The sequence below is a fragment of the Mixophyes fleayi genome, chromosome 8, assembly GCF_038048845.1.
Source record: "Mixophyes fleayi isolate aMixFle1 chromosome 8, aMixFle1.hap1, whole genome shotgun sequence".
NCBI classification, from domain to species: domain Eukaryota; kingdom Metazoa; phylum Chordata; class Amphibia; order Anura; family Limnodynastidae; genus Mixophyes; species Mixophyes fleayi.
The window spans coordinates 113593067-113617827 of record NC_134409.1 but is presented as its reverse complement, the minus strand read 5'-3'; the positions used below and the strand labels follow the sequence as shown (position 1 = coordinate 113617827).

The following is a 24761-nucleotide window of genomic DNA, read 5'->3' as shown; positions in this document are numbered from 1 at the left end:
TAACAAGACCCACACCAGCACACACAGGGTTAACTCTTCACACCTCCAGACTGTTACACAAATGTAAATACAAGCACACACAGCTTTTAAATCAAATGTATCAACAAATCACACACTGGCATTCCAAGGGTTAACCTGGTCGAGCAATCTCTCTTCTAATATACTAATGGATCCGTTAGAGTATCAAGGACGCAACTTATTAAATTATAGATTTAATTTGCAAAAAATACAGGGCATTCAGATATAAAGAAAAATAATGAATAAACAATTAATATACTGATATAACAAGCAAAAACAGTTTAAAATAAAAAGGGTTACATTCAGATTTGCACTTACATGAATTGCATTCTGGCCAAGGGAAATTTGGCTAGGAAGATGGACAGCTTATCAATGTGAATTGATTTCCCAAAAAGTCTGACTAGAGGGATTCCTTCAGAATAGATAATTGTGCAATGCAGAGATTTAAGCTTATTGACATAACTTAATTTTTTGTTATAGTAAAATAAATTTTCATACTGTAGTCTAATAAACGTGAATCCATGGCGCAACCCAGGAAGTTAAGTCTTTTGCTGCTGTTCTTAGCAAGCCACGAAAGATATAGAGGGGGGGGGGGGGGTTGAGTAGAGGGACAGCCACTTTTTATTGGTGCTGTCCGACCAACACTAATTTGGTAAATTGTTCCAAAACTCCATTTCTTATGCTGTTGAAAAATGATAGGGAGACCACTTAACGAGCCTAATGGACTGGGAACACTTTACAAACAAGAATACAGTGATATCCATCTTTTCATCATGGGCTCCTACCTCTCAACATTCCCTGTTTTTAAAATCAGGACAAATTGGGCCACACCTCTGATTTGCCCAAACCACCCATAATTTTCCCATTCCATAGGACACACCACTGAGAAACCACATCTTCATTGACCTCCAAAATGTGTGACTTCTCTTATGGATATTGGTTCATCCCAAAAAATGGTTGCCTCTACAGGCTGTAAGCTGAGGCAGTGGAACATTTTGGAGTAGGGCGGGAGGGTCAATGAGAAGCCACCATCCTGGAAACGGCAGCCCCTGACACCCCTATTCTGCAGCCATTTTAAAGATGTAAGGAAATGGGTAGGTGGTAATGCGGCTTTAATGATAAATCCCACGTGCTAATTGGTCTAAGGTGTGCAGGGATTTAACAATTTAAAAGATAGCACATGGCTCAACTAGATTATTGATAACAGTATGACTAACAGTATGAGAATACTGAGATAAGATGAAAAGTTGAGCTGCTCAAAGTCTTATTCCATGCACAAGTCAACTGCTATTGGGCCTGAGTCATTAAGGAAAGTAAAGCAAAAAAAAAGGCGTAACTTTGCACCTGGACAAAACCATGTTGCATTGGAGGGGGAGCTAAATTTAAAATGTGGGGACAGACTTATAGTTAGGGAAAGGCATGTCCTAGATCAACTGTAAAAATAAAGCTATTAAGGCTTTTTGTGCTGCATGAAAAACAGCCAGTATTTTCTATATATGCAAAATAATAAATTAATATGCACCCCTTGTATTGTAACATGATTGCTTCTTTTTTGCCTTACTTTCCTTAATGAATCGGGCCCATTATGTTCAAATGAACCTGCATAAAATGATGGTTGTAGCATAGTGATAAAGTATGTTTCTCTGTCTGACCTGTTATTAGTTTATACAGTTTTGTATATGTTCTCACATGCTGCTTTGAAATGTCCTTTGCTACTCGACTCAGCATTTACAATATAGGCAATTTAGGCACTTGGTTTCAATGTTATTTCTGTTTACATTTTTGTTGTCTATTTTATATTTCTTCTTGCTTGGTCTTACCAAGGACTAAATGTGTACTATCACGGACTTAAAATGTGTACTCAAAATACCTAGTGTTGTAATAACTCTAAATACAGCCCTGGTTCCTCTGTATACTGTACAGTAAAACTATGTTGAAATTGAGGAAGTAGCTGGTGGAAATATTCATGTCAACTCATTAATCCACTGACCACATATTATCTTTCTATAGTAATTTGGAGTGTTCTGAAAAGGGTAATTCAGGGTGAATGGGAGAGTTGTTACTGATGTCATCCGAATGCTGTTTTGTTTTTTTTGTATTTGAAAATAACACCATTGCTTCTAACCCTCTATCTATATATAGAATAAACTAGTGGCCAAAATGTAATTTTGGATTAAATATAAGTGTTTTTTGTTTTTCTTTATTACAGCGTCTACTATTTCATCAGCAGTGGGGCAATATTAAAATGTTTATGTATATGTCAATACTTAAAATTTCCTGATGGGGATATCATTAAAAGTACAGACTTGTGGCACTACAAATCTCAGCATGCACATGAGCATGAGTAACACCAGTCAGCCATTTTGTGGCAGGAACCTGAGGCACGTTGCGATTGATATTCATGAGGCGCTGTTTCCTAGTGAATTGATATGCTTCATGTTAATAACTTTATTTATAAAGTACCAAAACACAATGTACACACATAGGGCCTGAGTCATTAAGGAGAGCAAAGCATAAAAAAAGAGTATCTTTGCACCTGGGCAAATCCATGTTGCATTGGAGGGGAGGTAAATTTACAATGTAGGGACAGGTATATAGTTGAGATAGGGCATATCTTAGATCAACTGTACATTTCAGTGTAAAAATAAAGTTATCAAGTATTTGTGTGCTACATGAAAAAAGCATCCAGTATTTCACTTATGTGCAAAATAATAAACTAATCTGCACCCCTTGCATTGTAACATGGTTTGTCCAGGAACAGACTTACTCCTTTTTTTTTTTTTGCTTTGCTCTCCTTAATGACTCAGGCCCATAATGTAGAAAGCCAAAGTAGGCCAGAATAGATAACAAATTATACATCTGGAGGTGGCTGTTTAACAACCCCAACCTTTACACTGAAGAACGTACAAAAAAGGCAGAAAAAGTAGTACACATTCAAACAGATGGCCTGAACTATAACAAAATATTCAAGATAGGCTTCGTTTTGAAGAATATTGAGGCAGTCCACACAATGGCTACCTCCTCTGTGTGTAGATAACAGGTTATATTTAAAAGCTGGAGAGCCACTTGTTTAGAATTGCTGTCCTCTGAGGAAATCTTTCTAGAATTTGTGTTATTATACCAAATTATCAGATTCTGTCAGAAAGTCCCTCTGGGGGATTAACTGGTAGTAAAGATAACACAGGATTTAAAGACTTGAAGCTTCTTTCTTACACATATTGTCACGATAGGGTTTAAAAGCTAAGAAACCTATATCCAAGCACTTGGCCACAAATAGTCTTACAGAGAGAGTATCTAATCAACGATAATAAGTTACATTTGTAATATTAAACTGTAACCATTCAAGCATAAACTCTAGCTGTTCATTTCTATATTAAATGAAAAATGATTTAACCAAACTAAAATAGAATATGCAAATTATTAAATAACTATGGATTTAATTCCAAAAAGTTTTAAATTGAAAAGCGGGCAAAACACCGCTATAAATACAGATATTAAGCCCAGAGACAATTAATTTAAAATCGGTGATAAAATATTTACCATAGAGATTGCAAAACGAATAATGAGCGGGCAGAAGTTGATAAATCAGCCGTTTATATTTATTGTGTTTAGTTTCTGTTCACATTTGACCTCTGTTTTTCTCCATTTTAAAATATTTTAGCATACTGTGTAAGTGTTTGTTTTTTTTTTTTCTTTCTTTAAAATATTTCTTTCAAATTGATGATGGCTGCAAAAGGGTTTTTGACTTGCTGCCTAATCAGATCAGCTTAGATGATAAGGATGATTGAATAGGTTTAGGGAGAAATATTGTATTCCTGATGATAAACTCTTTGCGCAATGAGAGGAAAAATAACATTGTACGGTTGAGTGATTATATTTTATATCAGATTATTGTAATTATGTTACTGCAAGCAAAAAATTAAATATTAACTAGACCAACGTTATTTATACCGTAACGTCTTATAAGAGATATGCATAATACATATTTTCTGCTGTGTATGATCACCCTCAGATTTAAATAAGCCACATACCACTGGTGTCAAAACTAGTTTCCCACACTTGCTAACTTTTTAAGCCTCTGCCCCGGAAGATCCTGGAGCAGAGATCAAGTGACAGGGGGTAGGAGGGGGCGTGGCGACACTATTGCACCACCGTAGCCCCGCCCCCTGCTAAGAAATGTTAAAGTAGACAGCATTTCAAAGCAGGGGGTGGGGCTTTGAAATGAATTTGACATGAATTGTCATTAAGCCCCACCCCCATCACATCCGGGAGAATGCCTGCTCTCCCAAGAGCGCAGGATGACTCCCCTCACGGAAATTATGGGAGAGTAGGCAAGTATGTAGTAGCCACACACATAAAACGCTAGTGTTTGTAGGCTGAGATGTTGCGGAAATGGAACAAGTAGCAATGGTTTCTAGCATGTTTACATGCGTTTTTGCAAAAGGTTGAAAGCACATTTAAAACTCGTTTGAAAAATGCTGGCGAGTATGAGGTAGGTAGGCTCAGGGTTATAGTATTCCTATAGATAGAATTTTGCACATAAGTTTTTTAGTTTTTGCTGTTTTATTGCATACTTGCCTATTCTCCCGGAATTTCGGGGAGTGCTCCTGCACTCCCGGAAGAGTAGGCAAAACTCCCAGATCTTTTTAAAAAGTCGAAATGCACGGCATTGAATAGCGGCAGGGGCGGGCTGGCCCGGGTGGCAGGGGGGCATTGGCCCCCAGGGCCGGTCAGAATTACCGATGTTAGGGCCGGCCGTCATCGCACAGGCGGCCGCATCACCATGGCAAGGGATGCGGCCGCGTCATTGCCGCATCTCTTGTCATGAGATGCGGCCGCCTGTGCGCCCCCTGGGCTGGAATTGCCAGCCCGCGCCTGAATAGCGGGTGGCGGAACTCAATCACGTCATTAAGCCACCCCCCTGATATTCAATACCTTCAATTTCTGTATGTTTAGCGAGGGCGGGGCTATAGTGACGCAACAACGTCATCACGCCCCCTCCTACCCTCTGTCACATGACCTGAACTCCGGGATGCTTTATTGTTTGAACTACTGCATCATACATGAAGCTGATACAACCTTACACAGCTCAGGGGCAGCATGGATGGCTCTCTGACCTTCAAAAGGGCCACACATTACCCTTAATCTAAGTAAGAAGTTAAAGCAATACATTTAATAAACGATTATAACCGCCTGTATGTAGTAAGATATCAGAAGTTATTTTAAACAAGTGCTAAAAGCTATAGCTAACAAAATAGGACAATACAGCAGGAAGTAGTTGGGGGCTGCTGGTGAAGGCTCAGAATGCCCTAGGGCCGTCTATTGCCTGTCACTGCCCTATATGATATGGCTGCAGTTGTTAAATAGTTCAGTATTTCCCCACCACCGTTAATGCCTGTCACGTTTCACTGTGCTGCAAAACTATAGCTCATCGTTCCTCAACCCAGCCATTGTTGATCCAGTCTATAATGTAGAGGTACATATTGTTCTCTACCAGAAGAAGCGAATAGAGAGGGGCCATCTTTGCTATTGTCTTACCTTTCTCTGCAAAAAAAATTTTGCGATGGGTTTTTCCAGACAAACTTGGGAAAATCTAACTAGAGATACAGCATCTGGTTTAGGCCGGTATTAAGCGGCCCCTGACTGTATATAAAGTGTTCCTGGTACACTCTCACAAGAAAATAATTGTTTATTTTACTATAGCCTCACGCATGCATTGAGAAAATACCTTGTAATTTTGCACTATTGGAAATTAAACATTGTATTGTCACAGTTGATATGACCAGGAAACATATATTTACTGTATAGGCAAAGCAGGCAGTGCCTGAGGCAGCTTCAGGTCAAGGGTAGCCGGTGAAGGTTCTCTGCTAGTTCTAGTCATGTTTAATCTTTTAATTATATTTGTCTGCTACACTGATGCTAATTGTTACCAACAACCTATTTTCCAAATAATAAAGGAGGGGCGATGAACTGAGCGACATGGGGGATGCAGAATGTGTCATATTTATTCACAATGTCTAGACCGCAGTAATTTTAAATATGGGCAAGATAGTCGGTGGTAGTACATAGCCATGCAGAGACCTACCTGTAAGAGTATTATATACAGTATGTATGTATATGAAGTCCAATGCTCATCACAAATAGCCTTTTGCTTACCATGTTCATGCCCTGTATAACACCCCCATGCCACCATGTATAGACATATTCCAGTATTACAGCCCTTTGTCCATGATATTGAGCCTAGTGCCCATTATATATAAAGCCCCTCACCAATCCAAAAACCGCATACTGCAATGGGAGCCATATGTTGCCTACAAGCATTCCATGACTTCGTAATAACACTAACCATATACATACATGTCCCTTTCTCTGCTTCCTGACGCTGTGCATGGGTCTATCTGGTGCTATCACCATGTTCAGGTGCCAAGTGTAGCAGTAGTAATACGGAAAAGACTGTGTTGTCATTTATTACAACTATAACATTGCATTTTCAATACAGTAAATGTTTATTATCTGACGCTCACTATAGGATGTGCAACCTTACCATTACATACAATTAGTTCATTCGGTTTAGGAATCTGTGTTTGAGGGAAAAAAATTTCCTCATGAAAAGGCTGGAGCTTTGCTGGGCCAGTCTTTGCAGATGTGTAACTGAAATTCAGATTTGGGGTGTCTTCTAATTAATGTATTTGCCCATTTCCGCCACATCCATTGCTAACAGGTGCATTCTGCTATGCAATCTCCTTAGTCAAACATAAGCAGTAGAATGGGTCATACTGAAGAGCTCAGTGACCCTCAATGTGGCACTGTCATAGGATGCCACCCTTCTAACAAGTCCGTTTGTGAAACTTGTGCCCTGCTAGAGCTGCGCCCGTCATTTGTAAGTGGTGTTATGTTGAAAAAGACACTTCTAGGAGCAACAACAGCTTAGAGACGAAGTGGTAGGCCACACAAGATCACAGAACAGGACCACCGAGTGCTGAAGTGGCTATCTTCATGGATTGGGTTTCCATGGCCAATCAGCTGCACATAAGCCTCAGATCGCCATGCGCAATGCTAAGTGTCAACTGGAGTGGTGTAAAGCACACTGCCATTGGACTCTGCAGCAATGGAAACACGTTCTCTGGAGTGACGCTTTACTATCTAGCAGTCTGACGTATGAATCTGGGGTTGGCAGATGCCAGGAGAATGCTTCGTACCTGATGGCCTACAGCCAACTGTAAAGTTTGGTGTAGAAGGAATAAGACACATGGTTTGGTCTGGGCCCCTTAGTTCTAGTAAAGGGAAAGCTTAATGCTACAGCATACAATGACATTCTAGAGAATTATGTACTTCTACCTTTGTGGCAACAGTTTGGGAAAAGCCCTTTCCTGTTTCAGCATGAAAATGACACTGTGCATAAAGCAAGGTCCATCAAGAATGGTTTCCTGAGTTTCGCATAGAAGGACTTGACTGGCCTGCACAGAGCCCTGGCCTCAACCCCATTGAACACCTTTGGGTTGAATTAGACCAATTGGACTATATACTTTGCTCGTGTAGTAAGGATGTTGATTCAGCGCTCCCTATACCTAAGGATCTGTATATATTGCAGCCACACGGGGACTGGAGGGGAAAAGGGGATGGGGAGGGGGAAGGATAGAGGGTAGCTCAACCCTTAGACAAAGTATTGATGATAGTAGTTAGTCCCTGGGCGCATAGACAATGTATCTTGTGTAAAACAATTTAATAAATCATTGATAATGTAATCACACAGTGCTGTACATAACCACATATATAACAGTAGTAATGGACTTTAAATGGTATATCAATATGATCCCCTTATAAGTATCAACCATAGGTAACAACTATACAAAGCCAATATTGGACCTGATACATGTATGATAATTATATATCAGCTGGTAGCCAAATGAGCTGGCCGTGTGTACAAAACACTGTATAATAGTCCAAAACAATATCTTATATTATATTAGTCACACACAATGTCCAAATGTAACTTCCATAAGTCCATCCCTCCTGAGCGAGGATATATAACAAATAAAAATGATGATGAAAAACGGTGAATGATCCCCAAATAGGTAAAGTCAGTTCCGAAACAAATCCTGGTATAAGAGTGTTATAGGCCAGATGGGTCCATCGGGTGAGCCCAATTAGGAGACTGGTTGAAGGACTTACCCTTAGTGAAGTAGATTGCGAATCACAGAGTTGTGGATAGTCCTAACCTGAAAACGCTCCTTTGTGTGTTGGGCCCGTTGCCGTGGCGATGTTTCTCATGTCCTGTTGCCTGGCGGAAGTGTCCGTCTCAGAGTGAATGTTCTTGCGCATGCGACTGTACTACCGCCGCTCGTAGCGGTGGTTGAATGTGTTTGTTCTCAGCAGTAACTGCGGATAGCTGCACCGCTGAGTTGCCTCTCAGACAAATACTTGTCTGAGAGGCATGTTGGTATCAGTAGCTGAGAGGGGGTACTGGCACTGAATTGCTGTTTGGAGGCTTCTGGGGTACCTCTTTGGTATTTTCCTTTGTCCTGGATGGTGGCCCCCCTTTTACAATCCCTGAGGAAGCCCCAAAGGTGAAACGCGTTCGATTGAAGCCACACAACAACTCAGCGGTGCAGCTATCAGTACACACGGCCAGCTCATTTGGCTACCAGCTGATATATAATTATCATACATGTATCAGGTCCAATATTGGCTTTGTATAGTTGTTACCTATGGTTGATACTTATAAGGGGATCATATTGATATACCATTTAAAGTCCATTACTACTGTTATATATGTGGTTATGTACAGCACTGTGTGATTACATTATCAATGATTTATTAAATTGTTTTACACAAGATACATTTGCTCGTGTAGTGTATATCCAACTATGTAAATGAAGTGGTATGTTGGAGCAATTAAAATTGTTCTTTTGGAAAACCAATGCAAAGAACAGATCACCGGCTAGTTTGTGTAAAATTTTATATTTTACAGCCATAAGCAACATTCTGTAACATGCACTTCCACAACACCTGGATAACCACAGGTTACCAAGGCCTAGAATAAAGGGCGTACGAGAGGAGTTCACTGGTTGGCCATGATGCTATTCAGTGCTTGGCCCACTCAACTCTCGTGGGGATTCTGTGCTGCTGAATTAAACACTGGCAAAGGCGCGTTTAACATCTGCCCCCCTCATTCTTTCCCTATCTCCCACTGTTATGTATCTCCTGCTCCCTCCCTCCACCACCCTCCCATTTTTCCCAAGACCCATGGTTCCTATCTGCAATGTGTTTCCATTGGAAGAGGGATCTAGTCTTCCTCACAACACAACAGTCCAGACTACGGCTATATCATGTTGTCTCCCAATCTGCCATTAGTGTAATCCTCCACTGAGGGCAATCATACCAAAATGCGTTCGTATGAAACATAATAGCTCAACGAGCTGCCATGTGGCAAGCTGCAGTATTGCATTGTACAGACTGATATACTAGCATGGTAACTTGAAAATCCCATGCAGAATGTTCATTTAACACATATAGACCTGATTGTATTTTCTCAGTGTCAATTTCAGAAGATACATTTGTCCTACTCCCAATTTTGCCAATTTTACGTTACCTACTAATTTAATACTTACAATGGTAAGTACTGGGAACAATAGAAGTCTTATTCTTGTTCAGAGATGATAGCGTCCAATTACAGACACAATTCACAATTTTTAGTAGAAACTTATTAGGTACCTCAGAACTGCATCAGAAAGAAAGGTTACAAGTAAAAGTATACTGTAACCTACACACTTGTTACTACACTTGATTTAATGTACTTATAATACTATTTATGTGCAGGTAGCCTGATTTTATACTGAGAAGTAAACTTTTTATATCTACATTCCGTTCTATGTTAATGCCTTCATTTACGGATCTACCTGGGACTTCACATCACTTTTAAATGTTTAACAATGGGATTTTACTTGTATACTATTGTATATGCTTTGCAGCCTTTTGTTGACAGTTTATATATGTTTAGCTTAGCACATTTTATATGGCTTTTAATAAATACAGCCGTAAACTGCATACAGAAAACTAGTTTAGGTGTATGTTGCTAAAGCCCTGAGTTACTACAATCAAGCCTGACCTAATTAAAGTTTACCAATTACCTGCACATAATAGAACCACTGAACCACTTTGTGCTTCAGCCCTCTTGTCTGAATGATGTCACTGGCTCCCAGTGCATTGATTAGACTGCATTATGATTAATGTTCGTTCAGCCCACAAAGTGACTGCTGTTGTGTATAGGCAACAAGTACACTTCAGGAACATTCATGAAAAACAAAACAAAAACTTGGTTTAGGTAAAAACTATTGAACTGGAAAAATCTGCTGCTCTCTTCACTTCCGTGTAGTTTGCAGTCATTCTGCTGAAAGGATGTCAACATGGCATTGAATCGTTTCTCATTTGTATATATGCTATTTAACTCTTTTATGTCTTCAAATGTAATTTATATGTTGAGTCCCCTCCTGTATGGAGTAATTTTTGCTGACACGCAGAACTTCAACTATCAAGGGCAGCATGGTGGCTAAGTGGTTTGCACTTCTGTCTTACAGCACTGGGGTCATGAGTTCAATTCCCAACCATGGCCTTATCTGTGAGGAGTTTGTATGTTCTTCCCGTGCTTGCGTGGGTTTCCTCCGGGTGCTCCGGTTTCCTCCCACACTCCAAAAACATACTGGTAGGTTAATTGGCTGCTAGCAAATTGACCCTAGTCTGTGTGTGTGTGTGTGTATGTTAGAGAATTTAGACTGTAAGCACCAATGAGGCAGGGACTGATGTGAGTGAGTTCCCTGTACAGCGCTGCGGAATTAGTGGCACTATATAAATAAATGGTAATAATAATCCTTTGGGACCAGCTGAGTGGTCTCCTCTCACTTCCCGTATGTTCTGGGCCTGATTAAGGGTTCAGTCTGCCCTAGGCTAATATGCTGGTAGCACACCCTCGCTTTCCACGCCTGGCTTATACACAGTAGGTAAGAACAAACCTGTCCTTAATATAAAGTTCGGCTCCACCCCCCCCACCAATGTCTATGTTCCCATGTTTTTGAAAACTGCACTGGTTGGCTTTTTAAAAGGGTCATGGCAATCTTTATCACTCATTTAGGAGAGGGGACTGTCATGTCTGTGCCTTGTCTCTCCTACTCGCTTATCCTGAAGCTCCCGCCCAAGGATGACTCATTGTCTTCAGCCTTTTCCATGGGAATACATCAAGATTCAAACCTTACTACATACTTATTTCATGGTTTCCTTTTACTTTGGTGAACAACTCTTCTCTCATATTTTAAAATATTGCAAACACCTCATGTCCTAGGGTGCAGCATAGTCAGCCTGTTTGATAATCAGGCCCTGCGTGTATTTTTCTTTTTATTGACAAGAAAAACTTCTCATTGAATTGTAAGCAGGTCCTCACTGCTAGTTGTATTGCTATATGTATGCCATACATTAGACAGAATTTTGATGGGCAGGCAAATAGTTGTTAATAATTGAAAAATGTAAACTAAACCTTGGTATAAAACGCACATGACCTATAATATATGAATAAACACCTGGACAATAATATCTATATAGTTGGAGAGTTCTTATACATTCACCTCAGTAGTCATTAGATATACTTTTGTATTATAAGGAATATGCACTCCATACTAATTATGTTATTAATGCACTACCTAAAGGATATTATAAGATACCTCTGATTGTGATTGCCTGCAGCATTATGCCTTTGTGTGGTCATGTATCTGCTCAGTGACTTCTACTATATTATATGATTAGCAGGAGGGAGTGTATTATTCCATATATCAAATCAATTTGTATAAAAGGATGTCCAGCTACAGGGACTATATGCAAAGTGCCTACAACAGGGGTCTCTGTTCACTGTTCTGCTGCCAGTAAGGTCTGTGCACTTGTTCCCTGGATGGAATAATCATGACTTTACTGGTGCTGGGGACACGCTGTGATATTACAGGTGATATTGGGCAGTTCACCCAATATCGCAGTGTGTTTTTATCAAATTCATATGCAATGTCCAATATTTATCAAAACTTACTGTAATTACAGTACAATCCTTGCTGGAGGCTAGCAGAGCCCATTCTGATGAATACTTTACAAAGCAGACATAAATTTGGAGACTAGTGTATCTCAGAACCTCTAAATTGGTGACTGATATAAGGCAGGACCTCCAATCTGGTGGCTAGCGTATGGTAGGGATTTCAATCTGATGGCTAGTGTATTGTAAGGCTTTCAGTCTGGTGGCTGGTGTATGTAGGGCTTTCAGGCTGGTGTATGGTAGGGCTTTCAGTCTGGTGGCTAGCGTATAGTAGGGATTTCAATCTGATGGCTAGTGTATTGTAGGGCTTTCAGTCTGATGGCTGGTGTATGGTAGGGCTTTCAGGCTGGTGTATGTTAGGGCTTTCAGTCTGGTGGCTAGCGTATAGTAGGGCTTTCATTCTGGTGGCTGGTAAGGCTCTCGGTCTGGTGGCTGGTAAGGCTCTCGGTCTGGTGGCTGGTAAGGCTCTCGGTCTGGTGGCTGGTAAGGCTCTCGGTCTGGTGGCTGGTAAGTCTCTCGGTCTGGTGGATGGTAAGGCTCTCGGTCTGGTGGCTGGTAAGTCTCTCGGTCTGGTGGCTGGTAAGGCTCTCGGTCTGGTGGCTGGTAAGGCTCTCGGTCTGGTGGCTGGTAAGGCTCTCGGTCTGGTGGCTGGTAAGGCTCTCGGTCTGGTGGCTGGTAAGGCTCTCGGTCTGGTGGCTGGTAAGGCTCTCGGTCTGGTGGCTGGTAAGGCTCTCGGTCTGGTGGCTGGTAAGGCTCTCGGTCTGGTGGCTGGTAGGGCTCTCGGTCTGGTGGCTGGTAGGGCTCTCGGTCTGGTGGCTGGTAGGGCTTTCAGGCTGGTGATTAGCGGATGTTAGGGCTTTCAGTCTGGTGGCTGGCGTATGGTAGGGCTCTGGGTCTGGTGGCTGGCGTATGGTAGGGCTCTGGGTCTGGTGGCTGGCGTATGGTAGGGCTCTCGGTCTGGTGGCTGGCTTATGGTAGGGCTCGGTCTGGTGGCTGGCGTATGGTAGGGCTCTCGGTCTGGTGGCTGGCGTATGGTAGGGCTCTCGGTCTGGTGGCTGGTAGGGCTTTCAGTCTGGTGGCTGGCGTATGGTAGGGCTCTGGGTCTGGTGGCTGGCGTATGGTAGGGCTCTGGGTCTGGTGGCTGGCGTATGGTAGGGCTCTCGGTCTGGTGGCTGGCTTATGGTAGGGCTCTCGGTCTGGTGGCTGGCGTATGGTAGGGCTCTCGGTCTGGTGGCTGGCATATGGTAGGGCTCTCGGTCTGGTGGCTGGCGTATGGTAGTGCTCTCGGTCTGGTGGCTGGCGTATGGTAGGGCTCTCGGTCTGGTGGCTGGCGTATGGTAGGGTTTCGGCCTGGTGGCTGGCGTATGGTAGGGTTTCGGCCTGGTGGCTGGCGTATGGTAGGGTTTCGGCCTGGTGGCTGGCGTATGGTAGGGTTTCAGCCTGGTGGCTGGCATATGGTAGGGCTCTCAGTCTGGTGTATGATAGAGCTTTCAGTCTGGTGCCTAGTACAAGGCAGAACTTTTCTGCCTGGTGGCTAGTGTTCAATGGAAATTTCATTCAGGGCAATGTTGTAGGTTATAGATGTACGATTGCCATTCATGTTTGTGTATGGAAAATGTTTCAGGAGCTTATAAAAACTGAAGATATGTTTTTATCATCAATGTGAATGCATTGTTCTTAGGCACACCAGACTTCATCTCAGTGACACCATTAATAACCGAGGCAAATAACTTGTAGTGAGATATAGCTATAGTTACAAGCAATGCCAAACATCTCGTTATAGGAATTTTTACATGTAGATAGAACAAAACTAATTCAGCCTAAAGCACACGTATCTAGATGGTTTGGGTTAGCGCGATACCATCCAACGTAACCTCCCCACTTGATCGTGCCATTAATCTGAATAAATCTTGTACCAACCTGAATTTATTTGTGAATGTTAAAACACGTCTTCCATACTGAATGAATCTGTGTTTGAGATTTACTGCCGTTTAAGGAAACTTCTCAAGTAATATTACAATATAGCAACTGCTTTGTCATGAAACAAAATATTGTATGGTAAGAAAAATAAATGAAATACTTCCCATTCTTATAAGAATAGGTTTCCAAGATATAATACACACAGCAGCCCTCTTCCTCCTACAGGTCACGTTATCTTGCACATTCTTGTCATTTTGCAGATGGAGGATTTAGAAAAATGTCTCCTGATATAGTACAGTGACCAGACCAAGCTGAAATCTCTATATGAAAAGTTCATTGTATTATCCTTAAGGCAGCTCATTTCCCTCTGACCTAAATACCTCTCTCATTGTCTCATCAGTTTCCAGCTTCTGAACCATTTGCTTATTTTGGGTCATAACATTTCTGGTTAAAAATTGCATATTTTTATTTAACCCCTGGAGAGAGACGAATGCCCTGTGGTGCATAGTTTAATAACGTGGACAACTTTTCCTGATTTCCAGAGACGCATGCAGTTTTCTGACAGTAAAGTTCATGTACGAAACGCAAGAAAGCAGACCTGCACTTTATATATTTATCTGTGCACGTACACTAAGCCTGGGTACACACTACAGAAAATTTTTATGCAATATAGTTAACGATCTTACCAATAAAAAGAACTCCTGATCAGCATGCCGATTCATGTGTACACACTATACATGTTTTACAAGATTTACCTTCAGATCTGTGCTCTTCATCTGTCATAACCATCAGCTTAACTGATTGTGGCTCTGCACGCCCCTTATAGATGTATGGACATTGCTGGTCATGACTGCATACACACAGCGCCGGATTAAGGGATTGGAGGCCCCTGGGCTAAGGGGGCCTCCATTCCCCCGTGAGCCCACCTTATGAGCCACCTTCCCCCCCGTGAGGCCCCCCTGTGAGCCGCCCGCCAACCCCCCCCCCCCCCATGCACTTACCTCCTTCTCCTGTCACTGTAGTCTTTCCGTGGCGCGCTGTAAGCTCATTGCTGGGGAGATCTCGTGAGAGTGAGACTCAAGGAGATTACTGAGCGCCAGGGAAGGACAACAGTGACAGGCTCAGCAGCATTGACCGAACCAGGGGCTCCCCCGCACCGATCAATAATGCTGCAGGACCCCCTGGATGGATGCCCGAGGCCCCTGGGCTGTAGCCCAGTTAGACCTCGGGTTAATCCGGCCCTGCATACACACTGCAGAATTGGAACAACATTGTTCAATCGTTGAACGAGATTTTGAGTTTGATTTAAAAATCGAATGAAACGATACAATGTCCTTTGAAACGATAATCGTTCTTCCTTGGAGCATACACACTAATGCAATATCAGGCCGAACAGTCGTTTATCATGTGATTGGCCCGATCGGCTAACAACACTGTAGAGTACCCAGCCTTACTTTTATGGTACATACCAAATTGTCTTTCCATGGAACTGCCTAATAGGGATCCGCCCAGCTTTTATGGGTTGCGGATCCACCTGAAAATGAGCACGGTGGAAAGAATGAAAACGTCACTTCAAAACACAATCCACTACCGCCTTGGGACCACCCAATGATGGAACAGCAGCACTGTATTTCAGTGTGTTTGACTGACTGATTTTATGACGTTGGTCGTCATGAACAGAAGATATAGCATTCTTCTGCGAAAGTATAGGATGACACACTACCCCCCCTCCCCCATCAGAGGGTAGAAAAAGGCTGTGCACTTCCTGCAAAGCAAGGGCCTCCCTTAACTGTGCCTTGTCCACCCTCTTAGCCAGTGGCTGAGCAGTGCATTGCTGTGCCCCATAATCTCCTGTCCTCCCAGGTCACCCCCTTTCTTCTCAATAAAGCAGAGCGGAGAGCCTATTCTCACTATGCGTCGTCTTGCACATGCGCCACATAGAAGAGGTCTCCGATTTGCACTTTTGAAAATATAGAGGGTTGCTTCGGGACGAACAAAGGCCTTGGACCTGGCAGGACAATTATAATGTTATCAATCCTTCGATCTGGATATTAACTCATCTCTTTGTGTTGATGTATAGGTATGGCACATAAACAGAGGTCATTGTATTCAGTCTTTAGGCCACAATTCTTCTAATCCAGGTGGAACAAAATACTGTCTGCCATTCAGTTATTCTTTTTGACAAGGGACATAATCTTCAGCTATTGTCAGTATTTATACAATGCAGAGAGAACCTTAAACTGTATTCTCACAGGAAGTAAGATAGATGTTAATTGTAACACGCACAAAGACGGTGTTTACATTTCAGAGAGTGACAATATGTAAAGATATGACATGACAAACGTAAAGAATGACAAGTAAAATATTTGAAGTAAAGAGGAATTGACGGAGGTAAAAGATAAGCTAAGAGTTTACCCCAAGCTTTCAGCCACACAGCAAGTGTTTAGTAAGAGTTTATCATCATCATTTATTTATATAGCGCCACTAGTTCCGCAGGCCTGATGGTTTTACTGCTGCTTAATATCGCCTGTAAGGGTACCGCAAACTACATTAAATAACTAGGAAAATTAGTATTACCTGGGGTTGAAATGGATGAAGGACTGTTATGAAAGGCAAAAAGGGACAGTCGAAACAGAGATCTTGATTTCATAGGTGAAGTGAGTAATTGTTCGAGATAGGGCCCAACTTCTACACGTATTACTTTATTCAAAGCTGTGTTCCTCTATACCTATATATGCTGCGGCATAGCACCATATAGTGCTAAGAGGGGTCATATTATCTTATATACATATATATATATATATATATATATATATATATATATATATATATATATATATATAATCTAATATATATATATATATATATATATAATCTAATATATAAAAGCCTAGCGGCGTGTGTTAGTGTGTGTGTGTGGAAAAAACTACCAGGTGACAGTGCTCAAGCTGCAGCGCCACCTGCTGGGCGAAGTTATATACTACACTGACCTACTAAATTCTCAGCATTATCTTCTAAACTAATATATAAAAGCCTAGCGGCGTGTGTTAGTGTGTGTGTGTGTGTGTGTGGAAAAAACTACCAGGTGACAGTGCTCAAGCTGCAGCACCACCTGCTAGGCGGAGTTATATACTACACTGACCTACTAAATTATTAGCATTATCTAATATATAAAAGTCTAGCGGTGTGTGTGTGTGTAGATGAAGATGACAAGAACCTTTTTAACACCTTAAGTAGCTTGATTTGACTAGAATGCATGAGTATCATGCACGGATTAACTTGTATAAATATATATATATATATATAAATATATATATATATATATATATATATATATATATATATATATATATATATATATATTATGTAATGTTACACCATAAACTGGGGCTAAGGCAGATTGGAAAATACGCCAGTTTGAGCAGCATATCTTGCGTGAAGTTGCTCTGCACATACCCGCTAACAATCCCGCAAGTACCTATTTTCATGTAGAGTTGCACACATCCACATATGTGCCTTCTTGTGCCCCGGAGATGGAAGGTGTGTCCTAATGTAGGCATGCCTAGTAAGGGCATATTGCGGGAACTACGAGCTGATGCTGACCTGCACGCAAACACAGATATGCCTATTGTAATGCTGCATTATTTGTAAATTATTCATTTTGTGTTGTGTAAAGTGTAACTGGCCCTTACACCCGATAGAGGGAGCTAATTTGTGAACTGAACCATTCACTAGAATCCATTGGCATTGTTGATCCATGACTTTATGAATTAACAGGTTGCATGCCCATGAATATTGGTTCAGCCTAAACATGGCCGCCTCCACTCTGTGTAGTTGATGGGTAACCTTGGGTTTCCCTGTTTATTATAACTTGTTTTATTATGTGCTGCACTTGTCTCGCTGTGCTTTGCCTATTCTGTTTGTATATTGTTTTGCGGAACGCTTCTGGTGACATTCAGTAACTGGACAGGTGCCTTGTTACTGCGCACAGGTAAGACCAATGGATACGATGAGCTCAAACAAACAAAACCCCCACTGTGCAGGGATATACTGCGCTCTTAAGACACCTCTTAAATTGACGCCATGTTTGTATGTTTAGAGCAGCACAGTTTTCTCCTCCTGTATAGATTTGCCGTCGTCTTGGCCAATAAATCCGCCGATCCAGTGTACATTTGTTTTGTGTTTCTACTCAGGTTGTGGATGTACCACTTTCCAAGTCAAGTGTCACATTGAATCAAGTCCATTCGGAAAAGCTGCACACACTGGCCCAATACTATGTATTCAGCAAACTGGAAAGAAGCTGCGGGCAAAAGCTACACCAATCAGGAAGTCAAATCTAGAAAAACCCCAAGGTTGGTATTTAACAAGCTGTGATGTGTTTTGACGTCTTGGTCTTATTGCAGCAGCAAATGTTGTGTTTACAGACAGACACACTTAGGACTCGCATATCTTCAACACAAAAGTGGTATTAAAATACTTAAACCTATTTTATACTCAATATTCTAATATATATATATATATATATATATATATATATATATATATATATGCATATATATATAATTTTTTACAATTTTTGAGTGCATCAGTCTCTGTTCAGGAATAATAATAGGAAATATTATTGTATTTATTTATTTAAACTTAGCGAAAAATAATGATCAGACTCAAACAGATATTCAAGATTTTGGGATAGCAAATGTTTGGCATGGTCACTGAAGTAAATTTATTCATAAAGATGAGAATACACAGGGGCGCACGCAGGATTGTCAGATGGGGGGGCTTTCCGCCCCTGACCAAAAAACAAACAACCAAAACACGCAAGAGAGAGCTGCTGCTCCGTTTCAACAGCACTGTACTATACAGCTGTATACAATACAGCACCACCACGGACGCTTCCTTGACAGCGCCGCGGCTGCTGTATAGTACAGTGCCGCTATGGTGGGCACTTAGTTAGCGGAGACCCAGAACCCCCCCCCCCCCTGCATGCACCACTGATACAAGTAATGGCACATGCAGCCCTTATCACAGCCTCCAACAAGATCAGCACACTCATCACCCTGCTTGCTGATGATCTGATTGGCTACAGGCTACAGGGTGTTCTATCCCCGCCCACTTCAAGTCTGGGAACACAAAGCAAATTAAAATTGATAACAAAATGGTACTCTGATTGGGTATGTTCTGTATTGGTAATCAAAGTGACCATGTTTGTCTGTCCAACCAACACCCCTCCAACTTTATTTTAATAGCAATAAGTTGTTGAAAAAGACTAAGTAGCGTGAAAACTAAAGCCATAAACATAAACCTTTCATATGCTGTTCCTGAACAGTGCTGTCTAGATGAATTGCAGCAGGCCTGGTCAATATGTGGCTTTCCAGGTGTCGTGAAACTACAAGTCCCAGCATTCCCTGCCAGCTATCAGCTGGCTCTCTCCTGGCAAAGCATGCTGGGGCTTGTAGTTTCACAACACCTGGAGAGCCACAGGTTGGCCAGGCCTGAACTACAGTATATGGTAAATAGTGCTCTGGCTTGGGTCATAATTACTGTATGTAGAGTAGAGCTGTTTAAAAGACTAACCTGATTAAGTAAACCAGGACTTTTAAACATCATATACCAGCAGGATAACTTTTGGGCAAAGCATTGAATACATTTTTTTTTATTAAAACAAACAGAAAAAACTTTATTCATAGTAACATGTCCTCTTTAGCTAACCTTTATGTACACGGAAAACACTCAATACACAGCAGTGCTCACTATATCTTGAAGTTTATTGTCTGGTACCTATGGGGTTACTCACAGCACAGCAAATGCTAATACAGAAGGAAGGAAGGTTGACGGTGGTAAGCCGCAAATTTAGAGAAGAAATATATGTGCATCTGTGAGAGGAAATATGATATGTAAGTACACATTATAATATACTATATATAGGCGCTGGTCACAATGATATCTTTCAAGACCTTTAACATTGTAATTAGCTAAGATTTCTCTGCATGGTAAATGCTACTAATGGAATCCTAAACCTAAATTGTGTCTTGTAGCCATAACAACTATACGATAAAACCTGCACATCTTGACAGAGTTTGAGATGTTTAGAATTGTATTGGAATTTAATTTAGCTGAGTGCAAGCTCTTGTCCTCTCAGCCGCAGGCTGTGCGATAGGGGCGACAGCGCGGGGTGCAACTCTGAAGGGGGGCGCAGTTTATGAATATTTTAGGTTGATTTGGTTAAAATTGAGGGCTAGGGTGGGGGAGCGGCGGCATTTTTCTTTCTCACTAAAATTTTAAGTTACAGCTCTGCAGCTGTTCAGTCTTAAGGTGCCCATACCCAGCCTGATCTGGTTGCTTGACGTGAGTGGCCAGATCCATGTCTAACTTGGCCACATGTGTACAGACACAGGTGTTTGGCAGTTGAGCCAAATAGGGCAATAACAGCCATCTCACCAGGTACATAGTCATGATCTGACAGTACTAGTTGTGCCCTAACACATTTTTCAATGCCCTACATCACGATTGGCATTTTATTTGTGCCCACAAATAATACAATTTGCTAATTCGTTCTAAAATGTGCTATTTGGTTCATCAGAAATGCCATGTGGCACCGTTATAGGCATTCGCTGCTGTGTTCTTTAATAGGCTGTAAGGCAATGAAACTCTCAACACATGCTCGATCTGGTTATTTGGCAGGTCAATGAATGACCAGATGTATGGCCAAACTGATCACAATCGAATGACAACTTGTGCAGTGTTGGACATCGTAAAGGTCCCAAAGCATATTTGATTGCGTCTTATGCAATGTGATCATCAGGCAGCCAGAGTTGCTCAGCTTCCTGATTAAACTTGAATAATAATAATAATAATACGCACAAAGGAAGACGCTCAATCAAATTATAGGTAAGAATAGGTGCACGAAAGGAATGGAAAGGAAACCTACAGATCCCCCAGTATATTGCTGTCAGACAGTAAAAAAGTCAATGGGGTATATTTACTAAGCTGCAGGTTTGAAAAAGTGGAGATGTTGCCTATAGCAACCAATCAGATTCTAGCTGTCATTTATTTAGTACATTCTACTAAATGACAGCTAGAATCTGATTGCTTGCTGAAGGCAACATCTCCACTTTTTAAAACCCGCAGTTTAGTAAATCTAGCCCAATGTGTTTTTTGTATGTTTATGTTTACATGCAATGTTAGTTGTAGCTATTTTATAGAACAGCTTGTATTTTAGGTTTAGTAATAGATAAGTAACTTGGTGTTAAGTAATAGTGTAAATGTTTCTAATAATAATCACAATGTACTATCGTAATGGCATCCTTTTTGTTTTTTAATAGTACCTCCTAAGCCAGCCCATCTACTGTCAGGAGGACAGAGTAGGTCTGGCCTAAGAATCCCTCCTGCCCCCTCAAGACCTTTGCCATCCGTACCCAAAATCACCAAACGATCGGGAACCAGAGACAGGAATCAGACAAACGTATCCGACATCAGTATTCTCATTGAAAAGTTTGAAAACATCAGGTAAATATGCACAGTGATCAGCCAGGACTCAGGTGAAAGGATAACATATGGCATTTTGAGCCTCTTCGGTTTTAATGTAGGGTTTCTGGTAATACTTGCCAGTGTTTTATTTATGGTACCAGCTTATATGTCGGTATAATATGTGTCGGTGTGTTTCTATATTTGTAGCTCACTACAGGTCTTGTGTCCATGTTTGTGTGCCATCCCCTTGAAAGTACCAGAAGTACAATTCAAAATGGCCGTCGCAGTATGGGGGCAGCACGGCTACTCCACATATGGAGAATTTAATGCAGGATTTAAGCACCTTTGAAGAATCCTTTTAATATCCACTTTACCAAGTGTCCTGTACTAATGATAAAGGAATCCATGACGCTGTGGTCCTTTTTTTTTTTGTTTTGTTTTTTGTTATGTTTTTTAATAAATCATTTAAATGAGGAAACAGAATATCTACATTAGACCTGAAAACAGCCCTAAAAAATGTTGATGAACATAACAAAATCTTGAAGATATACTGTATTTTTCTTCCCTATTAAAGCCACATCAACCACCAAGAGCTGCTCCTTCCCAAAATAATACCTTAAACTGCAATGCAATATTTATATCTATACCAATATGACGCAGGTGCCTGAACTATATACACATTCCTGTTCTCTTTATATATGATTGCTACCTGAACAGAACAATTTGCAGCTAGACTAAAGGAAACCTCAGAGGCAAGTTTCACTCTGAGTTCTGAGTCTCTTTTTTGCTGAACCCCATATTAATTGCATTGGCTACAATGGCTATAGTCAGGCGTGGGCTGGGAGGCCCGCTGTCCCCCCAGTCCAGCCCGCCCCTGGCTATAGTCACCCTGTTGCCTTAACATGATTTATTTCACATGAGCAAATATCTTAAGTACCATAACATTTAGTTACTCTCGTGGCCCTCTGTGCAGACTGATCTGCCATTTCTATGGCATAGACCGCCAGAGATAAACAGTGCCACACATCCAACCTGCTGTTGGTTGTCTGATCTTGTTCGGTATATAATCAGCGTAAGACGCTGATCAATTCAATGACTTCTGTAGTGTAGGGTTTGGAGCGTTACCATGACAAAGGGTTATATTTACCAAACTGCGGGTTTGAAAAAGTGGAGATGCTGCCTATAGCAACCAATCAGATTCTAGCTGTCATTTTTTAGAATGTACTACATAAAGAATAATTAGAATCTGATTGGTTTCTATAGGCATTATCTCCACTTTTTCAAACCCACAGTTTATTAAATATACCCCAAAGTCTCCAATAAAGTTGTAATGGGCTACAATGAAGAAAATATGATTTGCATGTCTCTACCCACAATATTATGCCACAGTCTGGCTCGGTTGGTTAATGCTGGTTGTTGTCAACCAGCTATATAAGCTGGGACTGACCACTGTTAAGACGTTGTTTACAATACTAAGCATTTCTTTTTACACACAAACCTCATCTTTGTTTTCTCAGACAACCTGTAAAACTTGTCAAGCAGAACCGTTTTAATTCAAATCTCAAAATGGAACCCGGATCAGGACCTTCCAAGTGCCCTCGCTTGTCAAGGAAAAATTCAGCAGTTGAGAGTGGATTATCTGCAGACGAACAAAATGGATCAGAAGATAACGAACCTGTGATTTCTCACAGCTCAGAACTGTCGAGTTCTGATAATATTAAATTTAAGGACTTGAGCATCACTGACATCAACAACTGCGGAGAAAGTCTGTCTGTGCATATGATTGGGGAACCCAGTAGAGACAATGGCAATGAGGACCTAACAGTAGATCAAAATGATAATGGTAAAATACCCAATCGAGACAGTGGTATTGACAGCCCCTCGTGTAGCGTAGTAGTGGAGGTGTTTTCTAATGATGAGGCTGTAGAGCAGAGGAAGCTCATATTGCCCGTCACCATACTTGAGATGAATACACATACATCGGTGGACCAAAAGAGGGACTCGACTCAAGATGAAGATAGTGACATGGACGAAGGAAGCAGTGAGGAGCATGAAAGTACAGAACTGACAAAACCAGAGAATACGGAGGCCACCAAGGTAGGAGCTGTATATGATCTATATAGAAAAATGTTTAACCTACACACTCTCTAAGGAGCCGATTCAATTAGCCATGAGGTCCAGTAGGAACCTCGCACAATATGTCTCCACTGATAATAGATAATTCTACAACAACAATCTGGCGCTTATCAATTATATACTTGTAGAAGAGCAACTCTGATTAGGGATTTAACTATTCTCTGAAGCAATATATAAAAAGAAGAAAAAATATCAGTGTTTACTATAAATCAGAAATAAGTCCTATCCATATTGTTACCTAACATTAGCAATGTGTTTTGTACCATAATACCCAGTTTTGTACAGAGAAGCACATTGCCCAAAGGATCCTTATGGAACCTTGCGGTAATTGAATTGGCATCTAATTGTTCAGATATTGTGGCTTGAAGCAACACAGAAGGGTTTATAACAAGCGTGATGGGAAGGACCTGGTTTGAAGTCAACCGGTCTAGAAAGACTTATCAGACGCTCCTCTTAGGGACAGAAATGTTAATTATTTATGTATTTATCTTGCACTATTACCGATACTCAAAAAGACATATTTAATATCAGATCTGTACAAGCATATCAACCCCTAGATCTGCTAGGAATTTCTGTGCTTGCGGTCAAAGATCCGATGACTCTTCTCCAGGAATCCATTATTATTATTTTTAGTGAGATACCTAATTGCCTCATTATCTTCCTTTCAGTAGGAAGATAACTTAGAAGCACAGGTTACCATGTAAATAACATAGAAACCGTTATACAGGAGGGAATCCTCAGCTTCTCAACAAGGATCGTAGAGAGAGTGTCCTAGAACCTGCAAAGCTTTCTCTACACTAGTAGAAGAGGCGAGTTTGGAATAACGTGAAGAAAAGAGGGTGGTAAAATATGATGGTCCCGGATTAATAACCTATTTCACTAGTGTCTGGTTACGTATCTAATCATTACAGGGGAGTTACAGTGTCTCTGTATATTTCACTTTATGTTGGGATTTGAAAATAGATCAAACACTGATAAATGATGATCCTATTTGTTAGTGATTTATTTATGACCGGGCTTGTTTAATGTCACCAAGTAATAAAACATTTTACGCAAGTAGCGCTCTAAGCAGACATCTTGTGACCTTTGGACCACATGGTAAATAAATAATAATCCTCCTTCCAACCTCTCTGTTTCTTATGTCAACACAGAG

At 41.1% G+C, this 24761-nt stretch overlaps 1 protein-coding gene across 1 annotated transcript in view; it reads left to right on the top strand.

Annotated features, from left to right (window-relative positions):
* FGD3 (FYVE, RhoGEF and PH domain containing 3) overlaps window positions 1–24761 on the top strand; it is a 146771-nt gene that overhangs the window by 89251 nt on the left and 32759 nt on the right. Inside the window, exons 2-4 of the mRNA XM_075183209.1 lie at window positions 18199–18357; window positions 21328–21511; window positions 22990–23569. Of these exons, the coding sequence (XP_075039310.1) occupies window positions 18199–18357; window positions 21328–21511; window positions 22990–23569 (923 nt within the window). The remainder of the gene's footprint in view (window positions 1–18198; window positions 18358–21327; window positions 21512–22989; window positions 23570–24761) is intronic.